Consider the following 26,691-nt stretch of genomic DNA (forward strand, 5'->3'; position numbering starts at 1 on the left):
TGTTTTTGCATTCATTCAGAAAGTGAAAGTAGATCAGTGGGAGGCTTGACCGCACAACATCACAGCACTATAGAGTCGGGGAAGAATGGGTAAAAAAAAAATATTAAGACGTGCAATGCATGTAACTCCATGAGTGTGACTAGTCCTGGAGGGAGTGTCCTGTGGGGAAACTATAACCTATCATTTACTGGATGCCAGCTGCAGGTGAGGTTAGGTGAGGTTAGTTTCCTGTTCCTGTTTGTTTTAGTGTTGATAATTCCTCCAACTTGGCTTTGCTGCAGACAGTATTTATTTATTATTAAGAGTGCACAGCTTCTGAGCTGTACCAATAGTTAGTTAAAAGCTAGTTTACTTTCTTGGCAGGAAATGAAGAATGGTATATTTAAGACAATTATCCCTGTAGATCGTCATGACCTATTGTTTCACCACAAAACCTCATAGTCTAAGCTGGTCATTGACTTTTTCAACCATTTCTTTTCTTCAAATTTCCTTAAACTGTACCTAAATTCTCAATTTATGATACTTAAAAAGTTTTTGTTTTGTAATCTGCATGCTCCCACGAGGTAATTAAGTAAACTGCAGATCAGACTATGCAGGCGTACAGGCGAGAAACCGCACAAAACAAAATAAGATCCAAACAGGTTTGTTTTATGGTTTTACCCATTTCAAGACGACAACAATACGTAACCGGAATGACGTCAACAGCTGTGCGGATGACTTCATGCCGAGCAGCATTCCTGAGTAGGTAATGAAAGGGTTGTATGGCCTGTGACGGGAAAACCACACCTGCCAGGTGCTTAAACTGTAGGCGTGGCTTGGGTTTGACTGCACAACCCTAACCAGAAGCTTTGCGTATATGATATCCGGACGCTTACTGCAGCAGAGGACACTTTCTCCTGAGGTAGGCACCTGATGTATTGTTTCAATGATTGGATTATACACTTATATTATGTTAAACAAAGTATTATACAAATACATCAGGTGAACAAAATGCTGCTTTTATATACATTTTTGTTTCACTCCTGTTATCTTTTTGTTTCATGCAGACTCTGCATTTACAGTAATGATCCATAATTCCTGGCGAGAGAGATTGAACAAACAAACCCACAGGTTTCAAAAATAAATAAACAAAACACGTAGAGGCTGTTTATGGAGGTTACACACACCAGCTAAATTAGAAAGTGTAACTCATCATATGAACAATCATATTGTACTTGCATTGTATGAAAAGAGTTTTTTTTTAAATTGGAATGAACATGCATGGTGTCACAACATGTACAACGGTTGCCATGCAGTGAATGTTGGCATAACAGAGTTTAATTTCCTTTCCCATTATTTTATTTTATTTTAGTTTTAGTTTTACAGCTACAGCTTCCTTGAAAGTGTAACCTGTTGAACAGGCATGATGGTGAACTGCTGCGGTCTGCTCGGTACAAATAAGGAACCAGGTACAGATGCTGTTTGAAAACAAACAGTTCATACATCATGTGCCAGAATGATTGTGGTGTGTGTGAATACATTTGCTTGTGTATGTTTGTCCATGTAAAGGTTTGTGTTTGAGCCTCATGGCAGGAAGGGGCTTTTTACAAATATATTTAAAACTGAATATAAAAAGGTACACATTTATTCTAGAGGGGAATGATTAAATCTAGCAATTCGGGGACTTTAATTACGTACCATCAACCATTTGCAAATATTGTCACCCACAAAACACAAAGAAGTTTTCACACGGTCTGTGTTCATTGCGTTTCCTTCTGTCTCTCGGTCAGTTCCTCTGAAGAGCGTGGAGGTGGAGCTGGAGGTGAGGGACCATGTGGCTACAGTGGTCTCCACTCTGAACTATGAGAACAAGGAGGACAAACCACTAGAGGCTGTTTTTGTCTTCCCTCTGCCTGGAGATGCTGCTGTCTGTCATTTCAGTGCTAAGATTGGACAGACGCACATTGTAGCTGAGGTGAAGGAGAAACAGGAGGTGAGCTGGACAGTAGAGACTTACTCACAAAGGAGCTTTAAAACACAGCAAACGTTGCTCACGTGTGTCATCTGTGTTTCAGGCTCGTGAGGAGTATGACGATGCTTTGAGCTCCGGTCAGCAGGCCTTCCTGTTGGAGGAGAGTGAGCAGAGTCCAGATATATTCTCTCTGAGTGTGGGCAGTCTGCCTCCAGGAGAGAGCGCCTCCATCAGGCTGGAGTACGTCATTGAGCTGGCTGTGCAGGCTGATGAAGGGCTGAGGTTTTGTCTGCCTGCCGTGCTCAACCCTCGCTACCAACCTCAGGGTAGGAAAACCAGCCAACAGCTTCATCAGGAGCCCCTGAGCTTCAACTTAGTGCACACCACACCCACACCGGTCCATATAGACGGTTTTATTGCATCAGTAATTGTGGCAACAGAAGTATTGTCCTGATGAACTTAAAAACTTCAGTAGTTTGAAAGGGGGCTGAGGTGGTGATAGTGTGTTCACACTGATTAGCAGTGTTTTCATACAAACATTTAAGAGGCTTTTGTTTGGAAAAAATAGAAGACGAAGGGCTGAATATTCATATTTATGTCCTTATGTTTCAGGTTTATGACCAAATACCTGCACAAACAATGACATTCCCATCAGCCTTAGCTGTACCTTGTGTTAGTGACCACTTAGGAAACCTAAGCATGCTAATATACAACACTTAGATGGTTAAAATGGTAAACTTTATACCTGCTAAATTGAAGTATACTAGCAGTGCCATTATAAGCATATTACCGTTAGCATTTAGACACGGAGCAGCTATCATGTGGACTCACAGTTTTAGTAACTATTATTTAGGTTGGATATGTTCATCCTTGTACTTCGTCACTGCTGCGTGAATGTAAAACAATACGCTGTGATTAAAGCATTTCAGTTTGACAGGAAACAGGAAGAGAGAGAATGTATGATGAGCAACAAAGGCTACGATGGTGCTACATGTCTTTTTACCTTGTTAACAGGGAGTGGTGGTAGTGAAGGTGGCAACGTTCAGGTGACCTCTGTTCCAGCCTCTCTGGTGCCCTACAGTCTGTCTTTCTCTGCCCGAGTGTCCTCTCCTCGTCCCGTCTCTAAAGTAGAGTCCAACTGTCCCCTGGACCCTCTCCAGCACCTCAACACAGAGCAAACCCAGGCCACGGTAGGTAGAGTTCTAGTGATGATTGTTTCTTATCACTGAGAAAAATATATATCAGTATTTTGGTAATGATTTGTAAGTATTGTTTTTTTGAACTGCAGGTCAAGTTGGCTGCAGGACACAAGTTTGACAGAGATGTTGAACTGCTGATTTATTACAAAGATGCCCACCAGCCCACTGCTGTGGTGGAGGCAGGACAGGCCTCTTCCAAGCCTGGTGAGTGACCGTTAGTGAAGGTGATTGTAAATAATAAGGCCATTACATTCAAACTGAGTGTAAAATGAGTTAAATTTAAGTATTTCGATTTTTAAATTGCTGAGTGCAGAGTTGTGTATATTTTTCTGTTTCTCTGTGTTTCAGGCACTCTGATGGGTGATCCAGTAGTGATGCTGAGCCTGTACCCTGAGTTCCCCCAGGCTGTGATGTCTTCAGTCGCTTCATGTGGAGAGTTTGTCTTCTTATTGGATCGATCTGGCAGTATGAGTGGTGGACAAATAAAGCATGCCAGGGTATTAATTATGTGTTATTTCTATCATAGAATCATTCACAGTGTCTCTCTCACACAGTGACCGTCACTATCTTCTCTCTCCTCCCTTAAGGATACTCTGCTGCTCCTGTTGAAGAGCGTACCACTGGGCTGCTATTTCAACATCTACAGTTTTGGGTCCAGCTATGAACACATCTTCCCGTAAGTCACTCCCTCAGGTCACTCAGTCAAACACAGTTTGTTATCACCTGTATTGTCACTTGTTGTTCATGTGTTCATTGCACCATGAGTTCATTCGTGTGTTTCTGGTGGCAGTAAGAGTGTAGAGTACAACCAGAAGACCATGGAAGAGGCTCTGAAGAAAGTCGACAAGATGGAGGCTGATCTGGGAGGAACTGAGATCCTGAAGCCCCTCAAACATATTTACAGCCATCCCTGCATTCCCAATCAACCTAGACAAGTAACACACACACACACACACACACACACACACACACACACACACACACACACACACACACACACACACACACACACACACACACACACACACACACACACTTGTTAAACAGGTTGTAAAAGTATCACATGTAATGTTGTCATTCAGTCAGAACCTCCTACTAACAGGTTCATTCTTGCAGCACCTTGTTCTTTAGAATTTACCACTACCTTGGAAATTGCATATTTCCAAGGTAGTGGGACTAAGACAGGATTGTCTTGTCTGAAAAGCACTCATGTTACTGAAACAGCAATCTAACAAAGCTCTTAGATCAATATTTTGGATGACTCAACACATGCTGCATGTGTTTTGGGTGTGACTTTATGTAACTTAGAGTGATGTGTAAACTCTCCTCCGTAGCTATTTGTCTTTACTGACGGAGAGGTTGGGAACACCAAAGAAGTCATCAATCTGGTGAAGCAGAACTCAGGTTCCCACAGGTGAAATAACAAAAACACAACAAAAACACAATTCCCATTATATGTCTCATTTTCAAATGCTGTGTGTGTTAAAAACAAATCTACTGTATTGTAGGTGTTTCTCTTTTGGGATTGGGGAAGGGGCCAGCTCTGCTCTCATCAACGGGTTGGCCAAAGAAGGAGGAGGTCACGCTCAGTTCATCACAGGGACGGACAGGATGCAACCCAAAGTAAGACATCACAGCCTCTGTATCAACTCTAATGAAAAATGCAATTAGGACAAATGACAAGATAATAAATGTAAATTAATACATTTATTTAAACTCAGTGCCTCTCCCAACTTTGTATAATTGTTTTTACTCATCAGGTGATGCAGTCGCTGCGATTTGCTCTTCAACCAGCTGTGGTGGACATCTCAGTCACGTGGGATTTGCCAAAGGGAGTTTCTGTCACTGCTCTCTCTCCACCAATCACAGCACTGTTCCAGGGTCAAAGGTCACTGGTTTATGCCCAGCTCACTGGACAGGTAGGAGCAGTAACATCTGATAGTGAAAGTACTTTCTGGTTAGATTTCTCAGGTCAACTATGACGATACAAATGGTTTCTAACTCTGTGATGCTTTCTCAGAGTTCAGAGGCCTCAGAGGGCTGTGTGACGGTGAAGTACAGTCTGGCAGGTCATCCCTCTCAGAACCAGCTTCACTTCAGTCTCAGACCTGCAGAGGACACTGGGTAAAACAACACTGTTATGCATTTGATTTAATTATCTAAATAAAGTAAAACTGTAGCAAGGGGTGAGAAACAACAAGACACAGTTTAATAAAAGATTGTTGCACTGATGCATTAAAGATCTGCTCACTGGCTGACACACACAGTGTGGAGAATGGCTTTATATGTAATCATTTTGTCAAATAATACACTACAAGAAACAAGACATTGAATTCTTTTTTTCCCTAAATAACTGTAGGTATACATGCAATACTTTAGTCACATAAAACATCAGGTAATTGTTCAAAACACAAGAGGTTTCCAACATTTCTCAAGATGGTTTCTGTTAAATTCAAATAAAATCAAGAATGCTGCATAAAAATGAATAAAACACATTAACTTGCAAATGCAAACATGCAAACCGTGAGAACCCTGCAGCACAGCAATATCGTTAAAGTGATTTATGCTATTTCTCTACAATACATTACGTGAACCCTAAAATAAATAATGAATACGTTTTTTATAATATGGTACATCTGTGTGTAAATGTGATAACATCTCTTCTCTGCAGATTAACAGTCCACAGGTTGGCTGCTCGGACTCTGATTCGCTCCCTGGAGATGGAGCAGAGAGAGCGTGAAGAAGAGGAAGATGGAGGAGCGAAGAAGAAGAAGGTGGTGGAGCTCAGTGTCCAATCAGGAGTGAGCAGTGCCTTCACTGCCTTCATTGCTGTCAACAAAGACAACAGCGAAGCTATTCAAGGACCTCTGGTGCGCAGAAATGTTCCAACACCCAGTAAGTGTTTTCAAGGAAATAAAAAAACTACAGTCACCCTCTACTTACTAGATACTAGCTACTTGAGGGGACAGGACCTTCTCCTTTGCTGCCCCCTCCCTCTAGAATTCCCTCCCCCCAGACATTCTCCATCACTCTTCACTTTCAAAACTGCACTTAAAACTCATCGATCTAAATCTGCTTTTAACCTGTGAAGCCAGTTATGAGTGTTTTTGTGGTGTTCCTTACTGTTGTGTCTTCTCTTTTGTTATATTTGTAATTGCTTTTAGTGTTTCTGTTTTTACCATGTAAAGTGATGTACAAATACAACGTATTATTATTACTTATTAGATACTAGCTGCCCATGAATGATAATGTAAAGAAGCATGCTGAGGGACTACTTTAACATTAAGAAAATCACTGATCATCTACTAGTCACTGTTTTTAATTTGTATTTGAGATGAGAGCGAGCATTTGTTTAGTGCTCACAGTGTGTTTGCGTGTAAAAAGTTTAACTTTTGAGATATTTTGAACTATTTTAACTGCTTGTTGTTAGTCGTTGTAATAAGCTCAGAGACCAGTAGTTGTGTTGATGTTGTTTCTTTAGTTATTGTCATGGCTCATGTCTTGACCTCATACTTTTTTTTTTATTTATCTCAAAGTGATGATGAACTGTAGGCTCCAAAATATGTCCTATGGTGCTCCTGTGATGAATAGTAAGTACAAATCTTCAAAACTGAATCGGAGTGGAACACATATCTGTGTATTTCTACACATTTCTAAATTTTGTTTGATATTTTGAACAATTTTAACTGCTTGTTGTTAGTCATTGTAATAAGGTCAGTAACCAGTATTTTTGATAATATTTTTGGTTTAGCAATTCTCATGGCTCATATATTGACTTCACACCTGTTTTTATCTCAAAGGTATGATGGAGTGTAGTATGGTCCGGCGTACTAAGAGATCCTGTGGTGCTCTTGGGATGGATAGTAAGTAAAAATCCCCAAAGCTGAATTGGAGTGGAACAAATATCTGTCTATTTCCACACTTTTGAGATATTTTGAACTATTTTAAGTGGTTGTTAGTCATTGTAATAAGGACAAAAATCAGTAGTTTGGTTGATATTTTTGGTTTAGTAATTTTGTTGGCTCATATCTTGACCTCATACTTTTTTTTTATCTCAAAGTGATGGAGTTCTGTAGTATTCCTCTGTGTTCCCCATGTTTACTGAGGTAATTAATAATGTTAGAAATAGGGTCATCTTCTCATAGACTTCTTTACAATCAAACTTATTTTTTCATCAATGGCGTCGCCCCCTGCTGGTCATTAATAATAATGCAAGTTTAAGGCACTTCAGCATTGGCTTCAGTCTTCAGTACGGGAGATTGCCGCCTGGTCATTGAACTAATCTCAGAAACCACTGGTTCAGCAGTTAAAGTTTATCTTTAATCATTCTCAGGTAACGTCCTGTCCTATTTCTCTTTATCTTTTTAACCTCAAAGCCTACAATGATCTTCAAGACTGGTCTATTACCAGCCTTAGTCGTCCTAAATGCAAGTATACAAGGTAACTGTGATTTGAACACACAATTGTGTATTCCTATAAATACATTACAGAGACGGAGCAAACAGCATGAACCACTGTATGTAGGAGTTGTGGCAGTGCTGGACATAAGTAACATATAATTGCCCAGGACTCTCAGCAGAATCCTCGTCACTGCTCAGATTTATTAAGAGCTCCTTCAAACAGCAGAGCCTTCTTCGTTCCCTTGTTTTAAGATCTTTCTGGAGTTGTCATTGTCCCACATTAAAGAGGCATACCATTGGGGAACACGTTGCTTCATGGCGACGACCGCGGCCAAGTGGACTTATTATGAAAACAACTTCTGCTGAGAGGAATAAATAATATGAAGGAATACTTCACCAAAATGCCCAATGTGGCTCTTGGTTCCTTTGATACTCATATTAATAACAATACTACTAATGATGGTTTGGCAATACTAATGGTAATATTTATATTGATAACAATAATAATAATGAGTCACAGAGGGATAATGGATAATAATCAGGCTGTGTGCTCTCTCAACAGCTTGTGAGAGCAGAGAGAAGGGAAATGTATTCTCTAATATGAAGAAGAAGCTAGTTGCCTCAATGAATCCACAGAAGAATTCTCCGAAGAGAAGAGGTGTTCTCCAGGGTTCATGCCATATGTCTCTGTCTCTGTCCAGTGAGTGTGATGAGGATCAGTGTGATTGTAAGTCTTACTATTTTCCTCTCCCACATCATACTGGTTTCACTATTACAGATTTTACTGTGTGATAAATGTAACAGTTCACTTTCAGGGCCTTTTTGTTCTTGAAACAAAAATACCCCAAAACATTTTTTACATCACCATGGACTGTTATGCTCCAAAGAGATGCCTGGCTTACCCAAATATACAACAGCTGATGTCTGCACATGAAATTTGATCATATTTCTAAAGCACCACATTAGATTTTTAGTTTAGTAATTCACTTATATTTCTTTCCTGTCAGTATCTAATAGGAAAGCAATAAGAAAGATGACAAAACTAAAACGATTGCTCTAAATACATACCAGTCCAATAAGCCACAGCGATTTATTTGTATCTTCTCACTGTGATTTTGTCCTCTGAAGCCAACTTGCCCAAACAGCCATCCAGAGACCCTTTGCTGCAGCTGGTCTCCCTCCAGAAGGCGACTGGCTGCTGGGTGCTGGATCCAGACCTGGCTGCTGCACTGGGAAAGACCAGCGAGGAGGTGGAAAAGCCAAAGCCTGCATCGGTGGGTCATTGTCAAATATAATAACATAAATAAATAATGGGATTTATTGTTCAATGGACAGTATTTAAGTTTCTTTTTTTCAATTGTTATATTGTTAGGAAGTCAGATTTTCCCTTTGTGCCATATCTTCTTTGCTCTTTTTTATTTTGTTTTTCATTCTTTGATTTGGTGAATTAGGTGAACCAGGACGTGTGGGCCACCATTCTGGCTCTGATCTGGCTGCATGGTTTCAAGATGGATGCTCAGGAAGAGTGGGAGCTTCTGGCCATGAAGGCTGTGTCATGGCTCCGAGCTCAGAAAGGTAAAAACCATAATAATAAGTGTTAATCTGTTGTTTTTTAACAATGTGTGTTTGCCCACATTCACTCCACTGATTACTTGTTTTGTGTGTTTTTCAGCATCATGTGTGAAGGAGAGTGTGGAAGCAGGAAATGCTTTGTTGGGTTGCAACGTGCAGAACGACGCCTTGGGGATCTGAGGTTTTCACTGAAGGAGCTTCTGCTTCAGGATTGGTCACTTCTGGTACACAGAAGCAGATTCACTCCATCCTACAATATTTACTTCAAATCCAAATATGCCTTTCATGTCATCTTGTGTCTCAAACAACTGAAAATTAAACTTCACACCTCCTTCATTCACTGTGCAGTAAAAACTATGTGACACCAGACTTGCATGAGCTTTAGTCAACTCTGGATTGCAAATCTAACCTTGAGCTGTCAGCAGACCTTTCTGGCCACATTATAAAAGGTTTAAGAACTGCCTGCTTCAACTGTGATGTTTTTTACTAACTTGTCTCAGGGTAATATATCCTAAATGACTGCGTCTTGGGGATGTTTTTGCTTCAAAATGAACCTTACACTTCCACGTGAGCGGATTGCAGGTGTGTGACTGAGAGTGTGAGAAGTTAATACTTTACCCAAAGCCCAAAGATTAAATAGTATGTTTTTATAGTGTGCCACCAATCAATTCATTTCCTGAATCAACTAACGTTAACTCTATTCACTCCCAGCAAGTCGACACTTAGTTCCCCAGGTCCATTTAGTTTTAACCAATCCGACGGCATCCAATCAAGTTGCAGGAGAGAACCACGGAAGTTAGCTTACAGAGCGCCAGTTGGAAAAAAAATCTAATTCTTCACAGAGTAACTAAAACGCTATTCAAGAACCTATCCATTGCCTTTCTATTTAATTCATCTTTTTAATTAATTTACATAAAACATGAAATATCACTTTAACAGTTAAATATAACAAGAGGGCAGAAACACAAAAATGCAATGTCAGCACTATTTATTTTTTTGTTCCATTAAGTTCAGTCGCACTTGTTTTAACAAATAAAAATATTTTAAAGAGATTTCATGATTTTTGTAAATGTAAATTATTATTACTCGGTAGTTAAAGTGGCATTACACGTAGTGAAGAGTGCATTATGACTGGTTTAGGACTCAAAGTTTAGAGTTTGAGAGTTTGCTTGACGATGAGGTCCCACCTCTGGTAAGAACTGCTGGCAGCAGTGACTGAACTGTGTTGCATTTTTGTGTGGGCTGTATTGGGATTATGAATGGAAACTGTGTGTCTGCTCCATTCTAACAGAGAACGTTGTTTTTTTTTTGTGATTTCAAGTAACATCTGCAACCTATCGCCAAATACAATTGTAAGCACATGAAGCACTTCAGAGGCTTTTTTGGAATGAAACTGGAGTCAGACATTTGTTTTCTAGCATGAAGCTTTTGGAACTTAATGTTTCATATTTAAGCTCCACCCACCCGGTACTCTCTTGTTGGGAAATCGAGCGTACACTGTGGGCGTTACTTTCACTTTCACGTTTTTATCTTTCTGCTTGATAAATCTGCAAATTGTCGCCACATATTTACAAGAGGGAACTTCAGTAAGACTCTCCCGGAGACATCCGTCCTCAGAGGTAGGCATTCTTCTGCTGTGTTTTTATTTAAATAGTCTGCTTATCGATACTAAGTCGGCCCACAACACTGCGCAACCCGTATTAATGCTGGATATGTTGATGTCCCAGTGGGTTTGAATTTGTATAGGAACTTTACTGGAATGTCGTGATACCATTACAAAAGAAATAAAGAAGAAGTTAGGTTAATAAATAAAATAACTAAACATCAGATCGTTATCATCGTAGCCTGTAATTTCCCGTCAGAGTCTATTTGTAGTCTCATCAGTAACATTAAGCAAACAGCTGTCCAGCTCTATTTAAATAGGCCAAACTGTTTCATAATGAACACGAACAGCTACAATAATGAATGCGCAGACTGAACCAGGAAGGGCGGAGCAGAGAGGTACAGCAGCAGTAGAATATATATTATTATTATTATTAATAACCGTTTTTAACTTTGGTGATCTGTGCAGTACATTTATAACATTTTACACTTTTTATTGTGTTTTCCTTCTTTCAGTTTCAGTCCTGTGGTCAGTCTGTTTAACCGTAATTTATATATGTTTTGGGGGCATTTATATAAAAATATGTATATAATGGATGACAAATGCTTATTAGTTTATATAAAAACTTATTTTGCTTGCTGAAGAATGTCCAGATTGTACAGTGGGCTACATTACTATCCATCTCTGCAGCATGAAGTCCTCAGATGTCCTTGTTGATTGTTGTACAGGTATGATGGACTGCTGTGGTCTGCTAACCGCCCAGAAGGAACCAGGTACAGAAGTCCATAACGTTTTTGTACTTGTGTAAACTTCAAATGCAAAGGTATTTTTATATGTATATGTCCAATTTGATCCTGCTTTGCACACTATTAGACAGAGGCAGGATTAACATCTTGGTTGATAGGTCCACGTCTAGTGTAACTAAAATGCAACAATTCAGTGAAGAGTAAACCTCAACAATGTAGGAAAACATGTTGCGTTTATTGCGTTTCCTTCTGTCTCTCGGTCAGTTCCTCTGAAGAGCGTGGAGGTGGAGCTGGAGGTGAGGGACCATGTGGCTACAGTGGTCTCCACTCTGAACTATGAGAACAAGGAGGACAAACCACTAGAGGCTGTTTTTGTCTTCCCTCTGCCTGGAGATGCTGCTGTCTGTCATTTCAGTGCTAAGATTGGACAGACGCACATTGTAGCTGAGGTGAAGGAGAAACAGGAGGTGAGCTGGACAGTAGAGACTTACTCACAAAGGAGCTTTAAAACACAGCAAACGTTGCTCACGTGTGTCATCTGTGTTTCAGGCTCGTGAGGAGTATGACGATGCTTTGAGCTCCGGTCAGCAGGCCTTCCTGTTGGAGGAGAGTGAGCAGAGTCCAGATATATTCTCTCTGAGTGTGGGCAGTCTGCCTCCAGGAGAGAGCGCCTCCATCAGGCTGGAGTACGTCATTGAGCTGGCTGTGCAGGCTGATGAAGGGCTGAGGTTTTGTCTGCCTGCTGTGCTCAACCCTCGCTACCAACCTCAGGGTAGGAAAACCAGCCAACAGCTTCATCAGGAGCCCCTGAGCTTCAACCTAGTGCACACCACACCCGTCCATACAGACGGTTTTATTGCATCGGTCACATGCACAACAGTATACCGGTGAAAACAAAAATGCAGAAATACAGAACTGAAAAATAAACAGATAAAATAAATAATTTAGTAGTAGTAGTGTACAACAATTAAAACAGAAGAATCTGATTTACTTGAGTACAAGCTTTATTTATGTAATTCTGTGTTCTAATACATAGTCGTTCTTTTGAACTCCAGCATCTGTAAAATGTTTTTTGGATGGACACTTTATTCAGAATTTTCACAAAAAGTCTTATTTTGATTGCACTTTCACTTATCTCGTCTCCCTGTGTCATTCACAGTTACAACTGGACCAAAGGACTTCAGTTTGTAACGCCAGTTTGATAACATCATTTCAAACTTGTCTCATGTTAGGTAGTGAAGGTGGCAACGTTCAGGTGACCTCTGTTCCAGCCTCTCTGGTGCCCTACAGTCTGTCTTTCTCTGCCCGAGTGTCCTCTCCTCGTCCCGTCTCTAAAGTAGAGTCCAACTGTCCCCTGGACCCTCTCCAGCACCTCAACACAGAGCAAACCCAGGCCACGGTAGGGTTCTAGTGATGATTGTTTCCTATCACTGAGAAAAAGATATATCACTATATTTACATTTATCAGTGTGTTTTGTGAACTGCAGGTCAAGTTGGCTGCAGGACACAAGTTTGACAGAGATGTTGAACTGCTGATTTATTACAAAGATGCCCACCAGCCCACTGCTGTGGTGGAGGCAGGACAGGCCTCTTCCAAGCCTGGTGAGTGACCGTTAGTGAAGGTGATTGCAAATAATAAGGCCATTACATTCAAACTGATGTAATGAGTTAAATGTAAGTCTGTAGGTTTTTAAATAGCTGAGTTATATATGTTGGAATAAATAATAAAAAGCCAGAGTTGTGTTCTCTCCTCTGTGTTTCAGGCACTCTGATGGGTGATCCAGTAGTGATGCTGAGCCTGTACCCTGAGTTCCCCCAGGCTGTGATCTCTTCAGTCGCTTCATGTGGAGAGTTTGTCTTCTTATTGGATCGATCTGGAAGTATGGATGGACCTATGAACAACAGCGACAGCCATCAGACTTGCATTAGCAGTGCCAGGGTATTAATTATGTGTTATTTCTATCATAGAATCATTTATAGTGTCTCTCTCACACAGTGACCGTCACTATCTTCTCTCTCCTCCCTTAAGGATACTCTGCTGCTCCTGTTGAAGAGCGTACCACTGGGCTGCTATTTCAACATCTACAGTTTTGGGTCCAGCTATGAACACATCTTTCCGTAAGTCACTCCCTCAGGTCACTCAGTCCACAAAAGTGTGTTTTGAAATCACTGTTTGTTCGTGTGTAATTCATGTCAGCCCTATCGGCAGACAGATAAGAGTAATCCTACGGTGAAGACATGCTTAAGTGGAAAGATTGTGGTTATACTAACTAGACCAACTGTATAATATAAAGTTTGTGTGTTTCTGGTGGCAGTAAGAGTGTAGAGTACAACCAGCAGACCATGGAAGAGGCTCTGAAGAAAGTTGACAAGATGGAGGCTGATCTGGGAGGAACTGAGATCCTTGAGCCCCTCAAACACATTTACAGTCAACCCTGCATTCCCAATCAACCTAGACAAGTAACACACACACACACACACACACACACACACACACACACACACACACACACACACACACACACACAACATACACACACTTGTTAAACAGGTTGTAAAAGTATCACATGTAATGTTGTCATTCAGTCAGAACCTCCTACTAACAGGTTCATTCTTGCAGCACCTTGTTCTTTAGAATTTACCACTACCTTGGAAATTGCATATTTCCCAGGTGTGGGACTAAGACAGGATTGTCTTATCTGAAAAGCACTTATGTTACTGAAACAGCAATCTAACAAAGCTCTTAGATCAATATTTTGGATGACTCAACACATGCTGCATGTGTTTTGGGTGTGACTTTATGTAACTTAGAGTGATGTGTAAACTCTCCTCCGTAGCTATTTGTCTTTACTGACGGAGAGGTTGGGAACACCAAAGAAGTCATCAATCTGGTGAAGCAGAACTCAGGTTCCCACAGGTGAAATAACAAAAACACAATTCCCATTATATGTCTCATTTTCAAATGCTGTGTGTGTTAAAAACAAATCTACTGTATTGTAGGTGTTTCTCTTTTGGGATTGGGGAAGGGGCCAGCTCTGCTCTCATCAACGGGTTGGCCAAGGAAGGAGGAGGTCACGCTCAGTTCATCACAGGGACGGACAGGATGCAACCCAAAGTAAGACATCACAGCCTCTGTATCAACTCTAATGAAAAATGCAATTAGGACAGACGACAAGATAATAAATGTAAATTAATACATTTATTTAAACTCAGTGCCTCTCCCAACTTTGTATAATTGTTTTTACTCATCAGGTGATGCAGTCGCTGCGATTTGCTCTTCAACCAGCTGTGGTGGACATCTCAGTCACGTGGGATTTGCCAAAGGGAGTTTCTGTCACTGCTCTCTCTCCACCAATCACAGCAATGTTCCAGGGTCAAAGGTCACTGGTTTATTCCCAGCTCACTGGACAGGTAGGAGCAGTAACATCTTATAGTGAAAGTACTTTCTGGTTAGATTTCTCAGGTCAACTATGACGATACAAATGGTTTCTAACTTTGTGATGCTTTCTCAGAGTTCAGAGGCCTCAGAGGGCTGTGTGACGGTGAAGTACAGTCTGGCAGGTCATCCCTCTCAGAACCAGCTTCACTTCAGTCTCAGACCTGCAGAGGACACTGGGTAAAACAAGGGATGAGAAACAAGACACAGTTTAACAAGAGAATGTTGCACTGATGGATGATTGTTCATAACACAAGAGGTTTCCAACATTTCTCAAGATGGTTTCTGTTATATTCAAATAAAATCAAGAATGCTGCATAAAAATGAATAAAACACATTAACTTGCAAATGCAAACATGCAAACCGTGAGAACCCTGCAGCACAGCAATATCGTTAAAGTGCTTTATGCTATTTCTCTACAATACGTGAACCCTACAATGAATAATTGTTTATTATAATATGGTACATCTGTGTGTAAATGTGATAACATCTCTTCTCTGCAGATTAACAGTCCACAGGTTGGCTGCTCGGACTCTGATTCGCTCCCTGGAGATGGAGCAGAGAGAGTGTGAAGAAGAGGAAGATGGAGGAGCGAAGAAGAAGAAGGTGGTGGAGCTCAGTGTCCAATCAGGAGTGAGCAGTGCCTTCACTGCCTTCATTGCTGTCAACAAAGGCCACAGCGAAGTTATTCAAGGACCTCTGGTGCGCAGAAATGTTCCAACACCCAGTAAGTATTTTCAAGGAAATAAAAAAACTACAGTCACCCTCTACTTACTAGATACTAGCTGACCATGAATGATAATGTAGAGAAGCATGTTGATGTACTGCTTTAACATTAAGAAAATCACTGATCTACAAATCACTGTTTTCATTTGTTTTTGAGATGAGAGCGAACATTTGTTTAGTGCTCAGTGTGTTTGCGTGTAAAAAGTTAAACTTTTGAGATATTTTAAACTATTTTTCATTGTAATAAGCTCAGAAACCAGTAGTTGTGTTGATATTGTTTCTTTAGTTATTATCATATCTTGACCTCATACTTTCTTTTTAATCTCAAAGTGATGATGTGCTGTAGTATGCCCATGTGTCTAACGATGTCCTGTGATGCTCCTGAGATGTGTAAGTCAAAATCTCTAAAGCTGAATCGGAGTGGAACACATATCTGTGTATTTTTAGACACATTTCTACACTTTTGAGATATTTTGAACAATTTTCACTTCTTGTTGTTAGTCATTGTAATACGGTCCCAAACCAGTAGTTTTGTTGATATTTTTTGTTTAGTAATTCTCTTGGCTCGTGTCTTGACCTCATGTTTTTCATCTCAAAGTGATGATGGACTGTGGAGGTATGCCGGAGTTTGATCAGATCAATTGTTCTGTTGAGATGTATGGTAAGTACAAATCTACAAGTCTGAATGGGAGTGGAACACTTACTTATGTATTTCTATAAATAGACTGATGGATGCAAACAAAACCAAAGAAAACACATTTCTGTGGCACAATTTCTTTGCTTGCTTTTTTGCAGCTTTAAGGTGAAATACTGTATGAAGGTCGAACTTTTTATTTATCTAATACTTTGATTAACGACCAAATACCTGCAAAACTAATGACATTCATAATGAGTACATGACTAATTAGCAAACATGGCAGGTAATAATAAAGGTGACGACAGATTCTACAAAAGAAGCATCATTATTATTTGAAGAAGGAAATGTGAGTCAGTGTTAACTTGTCATTATCTAACTTTGGTAATTCTATACTGGTATCTACACTTTCTGTTGCAGTGGTTCATACATTGAGAATTTCGGTATATTACAATTGAAGTTACTTGTATTTCATGTTGTTGCTGTTGTCTCTTTTTCTGTTGAAGCGGCATTGAATGTCAATTCACGGTTCGGTGCCTCTTCATGTGGCTCTTCGGATGGTAAGCATCAGCAACTTGAATGGAATGCCAAGAAATTGTGTACACACATTCATTCTTCTTTTATTAGCACTATAACCCTCATTTATGCAAGAAAACAAACTATGTTTGGAAGCAATAGAATGATTTAAAGATATAAAGTGGCATGCTAACCTGGAAAGTGTATGAATCACTCCAATATGTTTAACTGCATATATTTACACATCAGTATCAAATAGGCAAAAATGAAAGGAATGGCACTAAATATACATACCAGTATGCTAATCCACCAAGATTGCTTCATTTCCTTCTCTGATTTTGTCCTCTGAAGCCGACTTGCCCAAACAGCCACCCAGAGACCCTTTGCTGCAGCTGGTCTCCCTCCAGAAGGCGACTGGCTGCTGGGTGCTGGATCCAGACCTGGCTGCTGCACTGGGAAAGACCAGCGAGGAGGTGGAAAAGCCAAAGCCTGCATCGGTGGGTCATTGTCAAATATAATAACATAAATAAATAATGGGATTTATTGTTCAATGGACAGTATTTAAGTTTCTTTTTTTCAATTGTTGTTATATTGTTAGGAAGTCAGATTTTCCCTTTGTGCCATATCTTCTTTGCTCTTTTTTATTTTGTTTTTCATTCTTTGATTTGGTGAATTAGGTGAACCAGGACGTGTGGGCCACCATTCTGGCTCTGATCTGGCTGCATGGTTTCAAGATGGATGCTCAGGAAGAGTGGGAGCTTCTGGCCATGAAGGCTGTGTCATGGCTCCGAGCTCAGAAAGGTAAAAACCATAATAATAAGTGGTAACACGTTGTTTTTAACAGTGTTTGCCGGTTAAAATCAGCTGTTCGCCCACATTCAGTCCGCTGATGACTTGTTTTGTGTGTTTTTTCAGCATCATGTGTGAAGGAGAGTGTGGAAGCAGGAAATGCTTTGTTGGGTTGCAACGTGCAGAAAGACGCCTTGGGGATCTGAGGTTTTCATTGAAGGGGCTTCTGCTTCAGGATTGGTACAAATTTACTCCATCCTGCCACCTTTACCTTATAAACACTGCACTTTTGAAACGTCTCACTTTTAGCTATGCAGCTATTTGTTTCGGCATTTGGAACATAGAAAACACTATTTCATGGTAAAAATAATACATTTTTAGTTTGTAATATCCTTCCAGGGTCAGATGTTTGACAAAGTTGTGAGCTGTTCTGTTGCCTTAAAGCTTAATGTCAGGTTGTATGTGAATCAGTTTTACTTACAATAAAACTTGTCGTTCTAAAAAAGGATATGTGAATAAAGAAATAAGAGCCCTTCAGCCTCATGTGTTAAGTGTGCATAGGCACGAATAATATGCCAACACATCTCTCTATGCAGAGTGTGAACTCTAGGAGTGTAAATGGTGTGAGGACAGGACAAAAGCACTACTGTTCACTGTGCGTTCACAAACAGAAGGAGATAGGATTTTAAAGGGAGTTGGCTATGGTATGACAGTTGGCCGTCATACTTATGTTTTTAGAGTGGATGATTTAACCAATACCATATCTCTGTGCACTCAAAATACCATATGAAATTATTTTTTGATTATGCCTGCATAATTATGTGCAATGAAAGGTGACAGGACACCTAACCCTAACTAGTTTTGCCCTTTTGCAACAGTCCACCGGGCGTGGTAATCCTCAGGGGGGTGCGTTATGAATATTTCACCTACAGCGTTTACCTTAAACTAGTTTAACATCAGCACCTGTGACAGAGCTTTGACCATTATGTGGAGAGCCTTGTGATGGTGTGCACAAAACAAGTGTGCTAGATAAATAAAAACAAGGATACTTATACCTTACGCAGATGAACTGAATATCAACAATGTAACTTTTTTTTTTTGGACCGACCCTTGTTGCAACCTTCTCTCTGTGTCAATAAGAGCAAGTATAATACGACCTTAACTAGGTATTTCACTGCCACCTAGTGGTTCGTATGTGTATGATTTCCTGCACAGTATTCCACAAGACATTTGGCCGATTTCTCCCTGTAGTCTTTCTGTGTCACAACTTAAAAAGGTCTCTTTATGGTGTGTAATCAACAACATTTCCAGCAAGAAGTGCTGAGGTCCCTGATGAATCTGCAGCTTTGTTTCAGTCAGCCAGTAGAGCCATCAGAGAAGTGCCTTTCTTCAACACGGTCAGTGTCACACAGCATCCCTGACCCTGATTTTCCCTTTCGTAATGTTCCTATTCCATGTATCATCTGTAGCTCTTTCTGGTTTTTGGGAAAGTTTTGCTCATGTGATTTAAAGGGCATGTGACAATAGACAGGTCCCCATACATTCACTGAAAGAGTTTTTGCTTCATGTAATCATTCCTCTTGTTTGTACTGGTTGTTAACTTTCAATGACAGTGATGGGAGACGAAATCCAGTCTTTATCTGAAGTCAAAATGCGTTGTTAGTATTATAATTTTGACAAATTAGATTGATATCGTCCAAAGTTTTTCTTTATTGGCCTTTGTGATACATAGTTCAAACTGAGCTCTGTCTGAGAAAACCAGAGATGCATGTTTTCTATCTATTAGTGCATTAGTATCTTTTTTATTTTTTTTAGTACATTACTTTTTTTATGCCCAGGTGTCAGAATAGCAAGAAGTACTCAAATCTTGTACTTAAGTAAAAGTACTACAGTATAGAAATACAAGTAAAAGTCATACATTCAAAAAATGTACTTACGTTAACATACAAAAGTACTAGCATCACTTCAGGATAATATATATATTATATTATTGGATTGTAGTTGGTGTCCATCACTTAAATGTTGAAGCTGGTTTATATACTGAATTTTCCCCAAAGGATAAATAACATTTTATTTTAGTCAGTTTTCTCATTATTTATTTATGATTAGGCTATAAAAAAAGCATAATATTTGCCTCTAAGATGTGGTGGAGTAGAAGTATAAAGTAGCACAAAATGGAAATGCATTGAACTTAATTTCCACACTTAAATATGGAGTGGAGTATTTCTTTTACAATGATAGAACCGGTGATGTGTTTGGTTTTTCTGAGCTGTAGTCTCTCTGCAGTATCGCAGCCTGTCCAGCTGGGAAGAGGCAGTGCTCAGTCTGCTGGAGTCAGTTCCTGCCAACACAAGGTCAACGCCACAGAATCTAGAGCAGCAAGTAGCATTCTCACTTTTACTTTTACTTAAATAATAATAATTTAATGGATAAGTTTGTGCTCTTATGTTGAATCGACAGCCTGCAGACCCATGTGATCAGATGATAGTGTGCAATAAAAGGTGTGTGTAAAATACTTCTAATAATAATGATAGTATTGCACATCAAAGTATTTTTTCGACAGGAGTGGTTGCATGTGAAAACAGTTAAAACAGCTCAAGTCAAGTGTCCGAGAAAATAACTCTGATGATGTCATAGTGATGTCATATCTCGGCTTTTGAGACTACGAATTTGTAAACGAAAGCTTTTAACAACTAAACATTAGCAGTGTGAAAGATGTGGGCTGTTACCAGGCACTAACAAAATATTTTAAATATGTCTCTTACAAGTCCAGGTTCATAAGAGATGATGGACAAACATGAAAGAATAAAGTGGGCGCAAGCATTTAATGAGATGCTGTGTTTGGAAAGATAATGACATTCACTGTTATTGAAAGGGAGAGGAAGGCTGTATTGAATTCCTAATAATATGATAGAACCCATAAGCTCTGGCTTGTTTGAGCATACGGCATGTGTCACCAGCTCCTCACACCCTGACAAAGGCTCACACTCGTCACTTGTTACTGAAGCTCACAGAGACAGATTCAAGCCTGTGGGCGACTTGTGACTGCAGCAGACACAGCATGCCACAGTGATGCTCGCTGTCAACCCATCCTCCATTTAGATCATGTAAATCCTCCTCCTAATTGTTCAACTTGTGAATTATTTTGGATGTTGGTTCATCCTCAAAGTGTGGTTTCCTGCTCCGTAATGTTTGACTCAACACACCGTGTTCATTAGAGCTGTGTTAGAAGTTTACTGAAGAGGGCATGTCTGTGACGTCTGTGGGAGACTATAAATAGCACTTTTTATAGTGTCAGCATGTCTATACTTGACACACTGTGTGTGTGTGTGTGTGTGTGTGTGTGTGTGTGTGTGTGTGTGTGTGTGTGTGTGTGTGTGTGTGTGTGTGTGTGTGTGTGTGTGTGTGTGTGTGTGTGTGTGTGTGTGTGTGTGTGTGTACGGTAGCCCATATGAGAACCTTTGGCAGATCTCCAACCAACACTTTCTAAACTGGTTTCCAAGGCGACCCTAACCAGCAGGACCAATTAGAATTGACAAAGGATCCCCGAGCAATAAACTGCCTGGAGATTGGAGGAAGTGAAGACACTAAACATCCACAAAACAAACACAACAAATGAAAGGAAGGTGTTTTTGTGGGTGTGGTTGGGGGGGATTTAATTAAACCTGCCATCTTTCCTTCCCAACAACAGCAAACCAGATCAATAACAAATAGGTTAGAGTGGCTGATGTGCTTTTTTTTTTTTTTTTTATAGGCCATTGGTGGAGCTCTGCAGCCCATGAGCCACACATCGATCACGCACTGTGTGTGTGTGATTGATCTGAAAGCCTTTGTACTTCAATGGGGATATACTTCATTGAAAAATGGACACCCTTGATCCCATGGTGTTTGTTGGTTATTGAGTGTGTGTGTGTGTGTGTGTGTTTCTGGGAGTTGAAATGTGTGTCAAGTATCAAAATCAGTGACCTTTAGTGGAAAACCTTTCAGCACACTCCTGTGAGGTGAGTGCAGGGGTTTATTCATTGCAACAGTCACACTGTTGTACAAAGCTCAAACAAACATGTATTGCGACTGAGGCTCAGCGGTAGAGCAGGGTCGCCCTTCAATCAGAGGATCGCCGGTTCGATCCCCGGCTCCGCATGTCGACGTGTCTTTGGGCAAGAGACACTAAACCCCAACTTGCTCCCGTAGCTGTGCGTACGGTGTGTGAATGATAAGTAGTGTGAAAGCGCTTTGAGTGGTCGGCAGACTAGAAAAGCGCTATACAAGTCAGCTTTATCACACGCCGCATTGACGTCATATCGTTTAGAGAAGTCAGCCTCTAAGTTGTAATTCATAGTTGGAATCAGGAATTTCTGGCAACTACAACACCTCCCATTTGGTGAATAAAAACACAACACCAGCGCTGGCAGTTAAAATCCAATATACAAACCAATACTGTTGATTAAGCTTGTTTGATAAAATTAGCTATGCACAGTTTGTTTGTATCTGCTTTCACTTGACAAACGAAACGCTTCAAATATGTAACACAGCAAAAGCAGTTTATTCAGGCTATTAGTTACGTCACTACAAGACCAGCAGGTTTCTGCACTTCCCAGTCTGCGGACATTACATGAATGTATCATCGCAGAGAAACAGCTAACTGGACAGCCAAGGAAAGAGCGCTACATCAATTGAAAGCTAGCTGGTGTTAGCCTACAGCCACAGCTAGCTTTAGCTACATTTAAAACTAAATGAACATGATTTCTCTGGTGGTTATCTGTAATCGATGAAGTGACATCTTGGTAATTCATTTAGTTAATCTACATGATTAAATGAAGCAGTATCCAAATCCACTCATAAAATAGAGAACAGCTAAAAAGCTAAACTCGTGCTAACGGTAACTAACTAAACTAGCAGAGTGGAATCATGTGATTTGATGAAAATGGGCCACATTTATATCACAGTTTTTATGCATTTAATCAGAAATTAATCTATTTTAGTGATTTTAATATACAATAAACAGCAGATGGACAAACACATAGTGAGAAAAAATGTAATATTTAATACCTGAACTGTCAAGATAATTCTTTAAAAAAAACAGTTTGTATTCCCTTTGAACTCTGTGACTATTATCAAAGGCATGAGTGCAGTATTTTGTTTTTAGGGTGATGATTTATTTAGATGTATTCATTGTAAAATGAAAGCATTGCCAAATTTGTTGCAGCCCCCCCCCCCCCCCCCCCCCCCCCACACACACACACACACACACACACACACACACACACACGTCTGCCGCTTCCATTGATGCTTTGCTCTCATGTTTTGTATTTGTTATCAGCTAACTATGTGTCTGACCTGTGACAAGGCTACTGCCACGCTGATGTCAGCACTAATGATGAGTCGAGAGCTCATCTTACCCCGGGTCGTGGTCTTTGAACTTTTCAGTGCACTCATCCCTCCCTCTTCCTCCTTATTAATATCATTTTCTACTGAATATCATCTTTGATCTTTTATTCTGTCTTTTCTGCCTATGGTAAAAAAAATAAAAAAAATCTGACATATTATTCATATCTGACTTTCTCTCTCCAGTTTCCTTCCCTTGGTCTGAAAAGGATTTCAAGGAGTTAAGGTGTACCCTTCTCCATGGTAACACCATCTTCCATTCTTACACACACACACACACACACACACACACACACACACACACACACACACACACACACACACACACACACACACACACACACACATTTTCTTGCTGTCTCTCATCTCATAATTCTGTCATACCCAGCGCTTTATCACGGTACCCTCCCCCTATAGCATGTGCTCTCTCCCGCTCCCTCTCCCTCTCTCTCTCTCTCTCGCTCTCTCTCTTTCTCTCCCCTCCTTCTCTCTCACACACATTCGCTGAACCTCTCCTGCTCTGGCAGCTGGTCTCCTGCTAATGCTGCACCATCCACTGACTGAGAGATGTTCACCCCAGCTTGTAAAGCAACTGCAGGGGAGCCGAGGTAAGTCTTCCACACCCGTTCTGCTCTGGAGCAGAAACGTTGCTGCTGCTGCTGTTTGGTTCTGCTGCTGACAACAGCTAACTGGGAGCCAAATGAATGATGGGATAAGCTTGAGAGTGTGTGTGTGTGTGTGTGCTGATTTGTGTGAGAGCTCTCCAGCTGGAGTAGTGATCCAGTGTGAGTTAGAGGTTGGGTACAACACTTGTGATCTGTGTACACACACACACACACACACACACACACACACACACACACACACACACACACACACACACACAAACAAGTGAAGTGCAAATCTATATTTGAAGGGTTCTTTGTCCCTTTTGTGTCTTCTTGAAACTTGAGGAAAATATTGCTCTGTGCGTGTATTTATTTGTGTTGTGTATATTAGTCCTGCATTTGCATATGTGTGTGTGTGTGTGTGTGTGTGTGTGCATGCTGTGAGAGAGCCAGAGGAAGCCCGGTGGCATGCAAATTGTCTTTCGAGTAATGCTGCAATGCTGCTGCAATGTCTGGTTTTGGTGCTACATTCTCTGACTGTTTATGGCACCATGTTGAGTTCATGCGTGTGTGTGCGTGCGCATTTGGTTTTTATGGGGGATGGTGAGTGTTTGGGTGGGGGGGCATGAAGTTAGGTTTCCGCATATGTGAGTGGGTGGATAAAACAGTGTTTTTTTTAAATTATTTTCATGAATTCCAAATAGTGTGTTCATGCCAGAGGAGGACATTTCGAGGGAAGCAACAGATAGAATAGCATTCTAGGATATAAAACCAATTACATTTCATAGTGTTTTTAGTTGTAGTTTTAGTGTGAGAAGAAGAAGAATATGTGGATAACATTTGACATGGAAGTGTTCTGAACTGCATGTGAGCCAACGGGTAAATGTCTTCATGCATGCGTAAATCTTCTGTGGGTATTCATGATCATGTTCATGTGCAGTACAGTACATGGTGAGTGTGTGTGTGTGTGTGTGTGTGTGTGTGTGTGTGTGCGTGTGTGTAATATGTGTAAGCAAAAGCCCCCCTGAGGAGACATGGTCCCTATACTCTATGCTACAGATGGAGATGTTCTTTGATTTATGGGGTGACAATAGTAGACATTAAACATCTTTCCAGACGTCCAGCAAGAGATAAAGGTTTCCCTCGAGTCCTTTACAGCAAAGGAAGGCAAAGATCTACCAGCATCATCTGAAAAAAATGTACTTCAATTACTCCTGCAGATATGTATTCTATTCGTGCGCTACCCTGTTCTAGACAGACTTTAAAATGAGACGGTTATTTTGAAAAAACACAACAAGTTGAATCTTTCTTTCTTGTGCTTTTTATTTGGTTGTGTTGACTAGCACAACATATTTTATCTTTAGTATCCCACCACATTTTTTTTAACCGTAAAACCGTGATTTATGTGAAGATTTTGCTTAATTCCCTGCACATACTGTAAGCAGTGCACAATCTATAAGCGTTTTAAGTTACCAAAAAAAAAAAGTTTTCAATACATTTGTGCCACAAGTATGAATGGTCTGTGATTGCTGTATAGAGTATTTCTTCAGGCTTTGGAGCTGCTCACATCAAGGCAAGGCGAGTTTTTTTGTACAGCACCTTTCAACAAGGAGGCATCTTAAAGTGCTCTATGAGACATAAAGGCATAAAGAACAGATTTAAAAGAAACAAAACAATATGAAAGACACACATTAATAGGATTTTATAAAAGGAAAATAAAATGGAGAATTTAGATAAATAAAGATGATACAGATTAAACTGTTGAATGCAGCTGTGCAGTGCAAGACATGAAGAAATAGCCCCAATATGAACCGAAAAGGCAGAAGGAGACTCTTGACACAGAGGTCCCAGACTATGAGGCTTGACAAAACTGCTGCAGATGCAGCTCAAAATAGATGATGGCTAATCTGTACCTCTCAGGTGAAGTGAATTTGCGATTTGTCCCTGTGTGTATTAGCATGTACACAAATATGCTTTTGCACATCCTGCGTGAGATTCACGTAACCAGTGTCGACGCTTCTGCAGAGACAGCAAAAAAAAGAAACTGTCCAGCAGAAATTGTATTACCCTTTGATGTGAATGTCCTGCTTCCCTTAAATCTGTTTACTCTATTTGAGTGAATTGTTTCCTTGAGCCCACACTCCCTGACTCATCTCTTTGCCTCCCATTATGACTCGAGTGTCCACTTGAGAGCTGATAGAAGTCAAATACCACTCAAAGAAGGCGACGCACACCCTCTTGTCTTCTCCCAACACCTCTCCTCCCCTCCGGTCTCTGCTCGTCGTTAGCCATCGTTCGTTAAAGTCATCTGCCAACACTTCTCACTTCCCGTCTTCTCTCCCTCCTCTTCCCTCTTGCACCTTTACGCCTTCCTCTATCACTTGCTGCTCCTGCGGCCATTGAGTCTCATGCCTGATTGTACCTCATCCCCTCTTGTAGACCACTACGGGAACCTTTCCACACCATTATATTGCTCCTCACCTTTGCAATTGGTTTTCTTTATTCTGCATCTCTCATTGTGTCCAAACCAAATTAGTCTCATCCTCCCATTAATCCGCCTCTTATTCCCTCACCTACGTTGGTGATGAGATCAATGCGAACTTTGATACAGTCACACATGAGTCACAGCAGCTGCAGAGGGGAATTGCTTTCAACTTCCGCAGCTTGTGTTTGTATTTGTGTGTTTCCATTAAGTGCGAAATAAATCAGTGCGAGGAAATTGCCATGTTCTCATGAGCACACCTGATTAAATTGTTTTGTGTGGGCCGAGTGTCTTGCAGTTGCCCCTGTGGGTGTTTCTCATTGTGTTCGCGGGATCTCGGGTCTGCGTGCTGCTCTTTATAGCCTGTCAGAGCTGCAGTGAAGGGGAAGTTTGTGAATTAAATGGATGTTTTTCTCTGATCAATGTCGTCTGGAAGAGTGAGCAATGGGGGAGAGGAGGGATGAAGGCACTGCGGAGGCCGTGGGCGGAGGAGGTGCAGCGCACATGTGTGTGTGTGTGTGTGTGTGTGTGTGTGTATGTGTAGATTTGTCTGCATGAATGTGCACACAAGCCAAGTCTGTGTGCATGTGTGCATGAGCTCAGGCAGTGCTGTACTGTATGTATCTATCTGTGGCTGTCTGTGA

At 40.6% G+C, this 26,691-nt stretch overlaps 2 protein-coding genes across 2 annotated transcripts; both read left to right on the top strand.

Annotated features, from left to right (window-relative positions):
• The first annotated feature begins 913 nt into the window (after window positions 1-913).
• LOC306701274 (von Willebrand factor A domain-containing protein 5A-like) lies at window positions 914-10,134 on the top strand. The gene is made up of 19 exons (XM_079166533.1): window positions 914-1,448; window positions 1,770-1,972; window positions 2,055-2,277; window positions 2,966-3,141; window positions 3,240-3,354; window positions 3,499-3,647; window positions 3,738-3,826; window positions 3,941-4,085; window positions 4,485-4,564; window positions 4,659-4,773; window positions 4,911-5,069; window positions 5,171-5,274; window positions 5,822-6,045; window positions 6,687-6,740; window positions 6,951-7,013; window positions 8,113-8,277; window positions 8,679-8,824; window positions 9,002-9,125; window positions 9,223-10,134. Exons 1-19 carry the CDS (start codon window positions 1,403-1,405, stop codon window positions 9,300-9,302), a joined length of 2,460 nt encoding a protein of 819 aa, XP_079022659.1. The 5' UTR covers window positions 914-1,402; the 3' UTR covers window positions 9,303-10,134.
• A 499-nt stretch (window positions 10,135-10,633) lies between these two features.
• LOC306701275 (von Willebrand factor A domain-containing protein 5A-like) lies at window positions 10,634-18,105 on the top strand. Its single transcript, XM_079166534.1, has 20 exons — window positions 10,634-10,741; window positions 11,454-11,498; window positions 11,736-11,938; window positions 12,021-12,243; window positions 12,704-12,870; window positions 12,959-13,073; window positions 13,235-13,410; window positions 13,501-13,589; window positions 13,787-13,931; window positions 14,309-14,388; window positions 14,472-14,586; window positions 14,724-14,882; window positions 14,984-15,087; window positions 15,411-15,634; window positions 15,964-16,023; window positions 16,232-16,292; window positions 16,769-16,827; window positions 17,135-17,280; window positions 17,461-17,584; window positions 17,699-18,105. Exons 2-20 carry the CDS (start codon window positions 11,456-11,458, stop codon window positions 17,776-17,778), a joined length of 2,373 nt encoding a protein of 790 aa, XP_079022660.1. The 5' UTR covers window positions 10,634-10,741; window positions 11,454-11,455; the 3' UTR covers window positions 17,779-18,105.
• Window positions 18,106-26,691: the final 8,586 nt, after the last annotated feature.

The sequence above is a fragment of the Pholis gunnellus genome (assembly GCF_910591455.1).
Source record: "Pholis gunnellus genome assembly, chromosome: 9".
Lineage (NCBI taxonomy): Eukaryota > Metazoa > Chordata > Actinopteri > Perciformes > Pholidae > Pholis > Pholis gunnellus.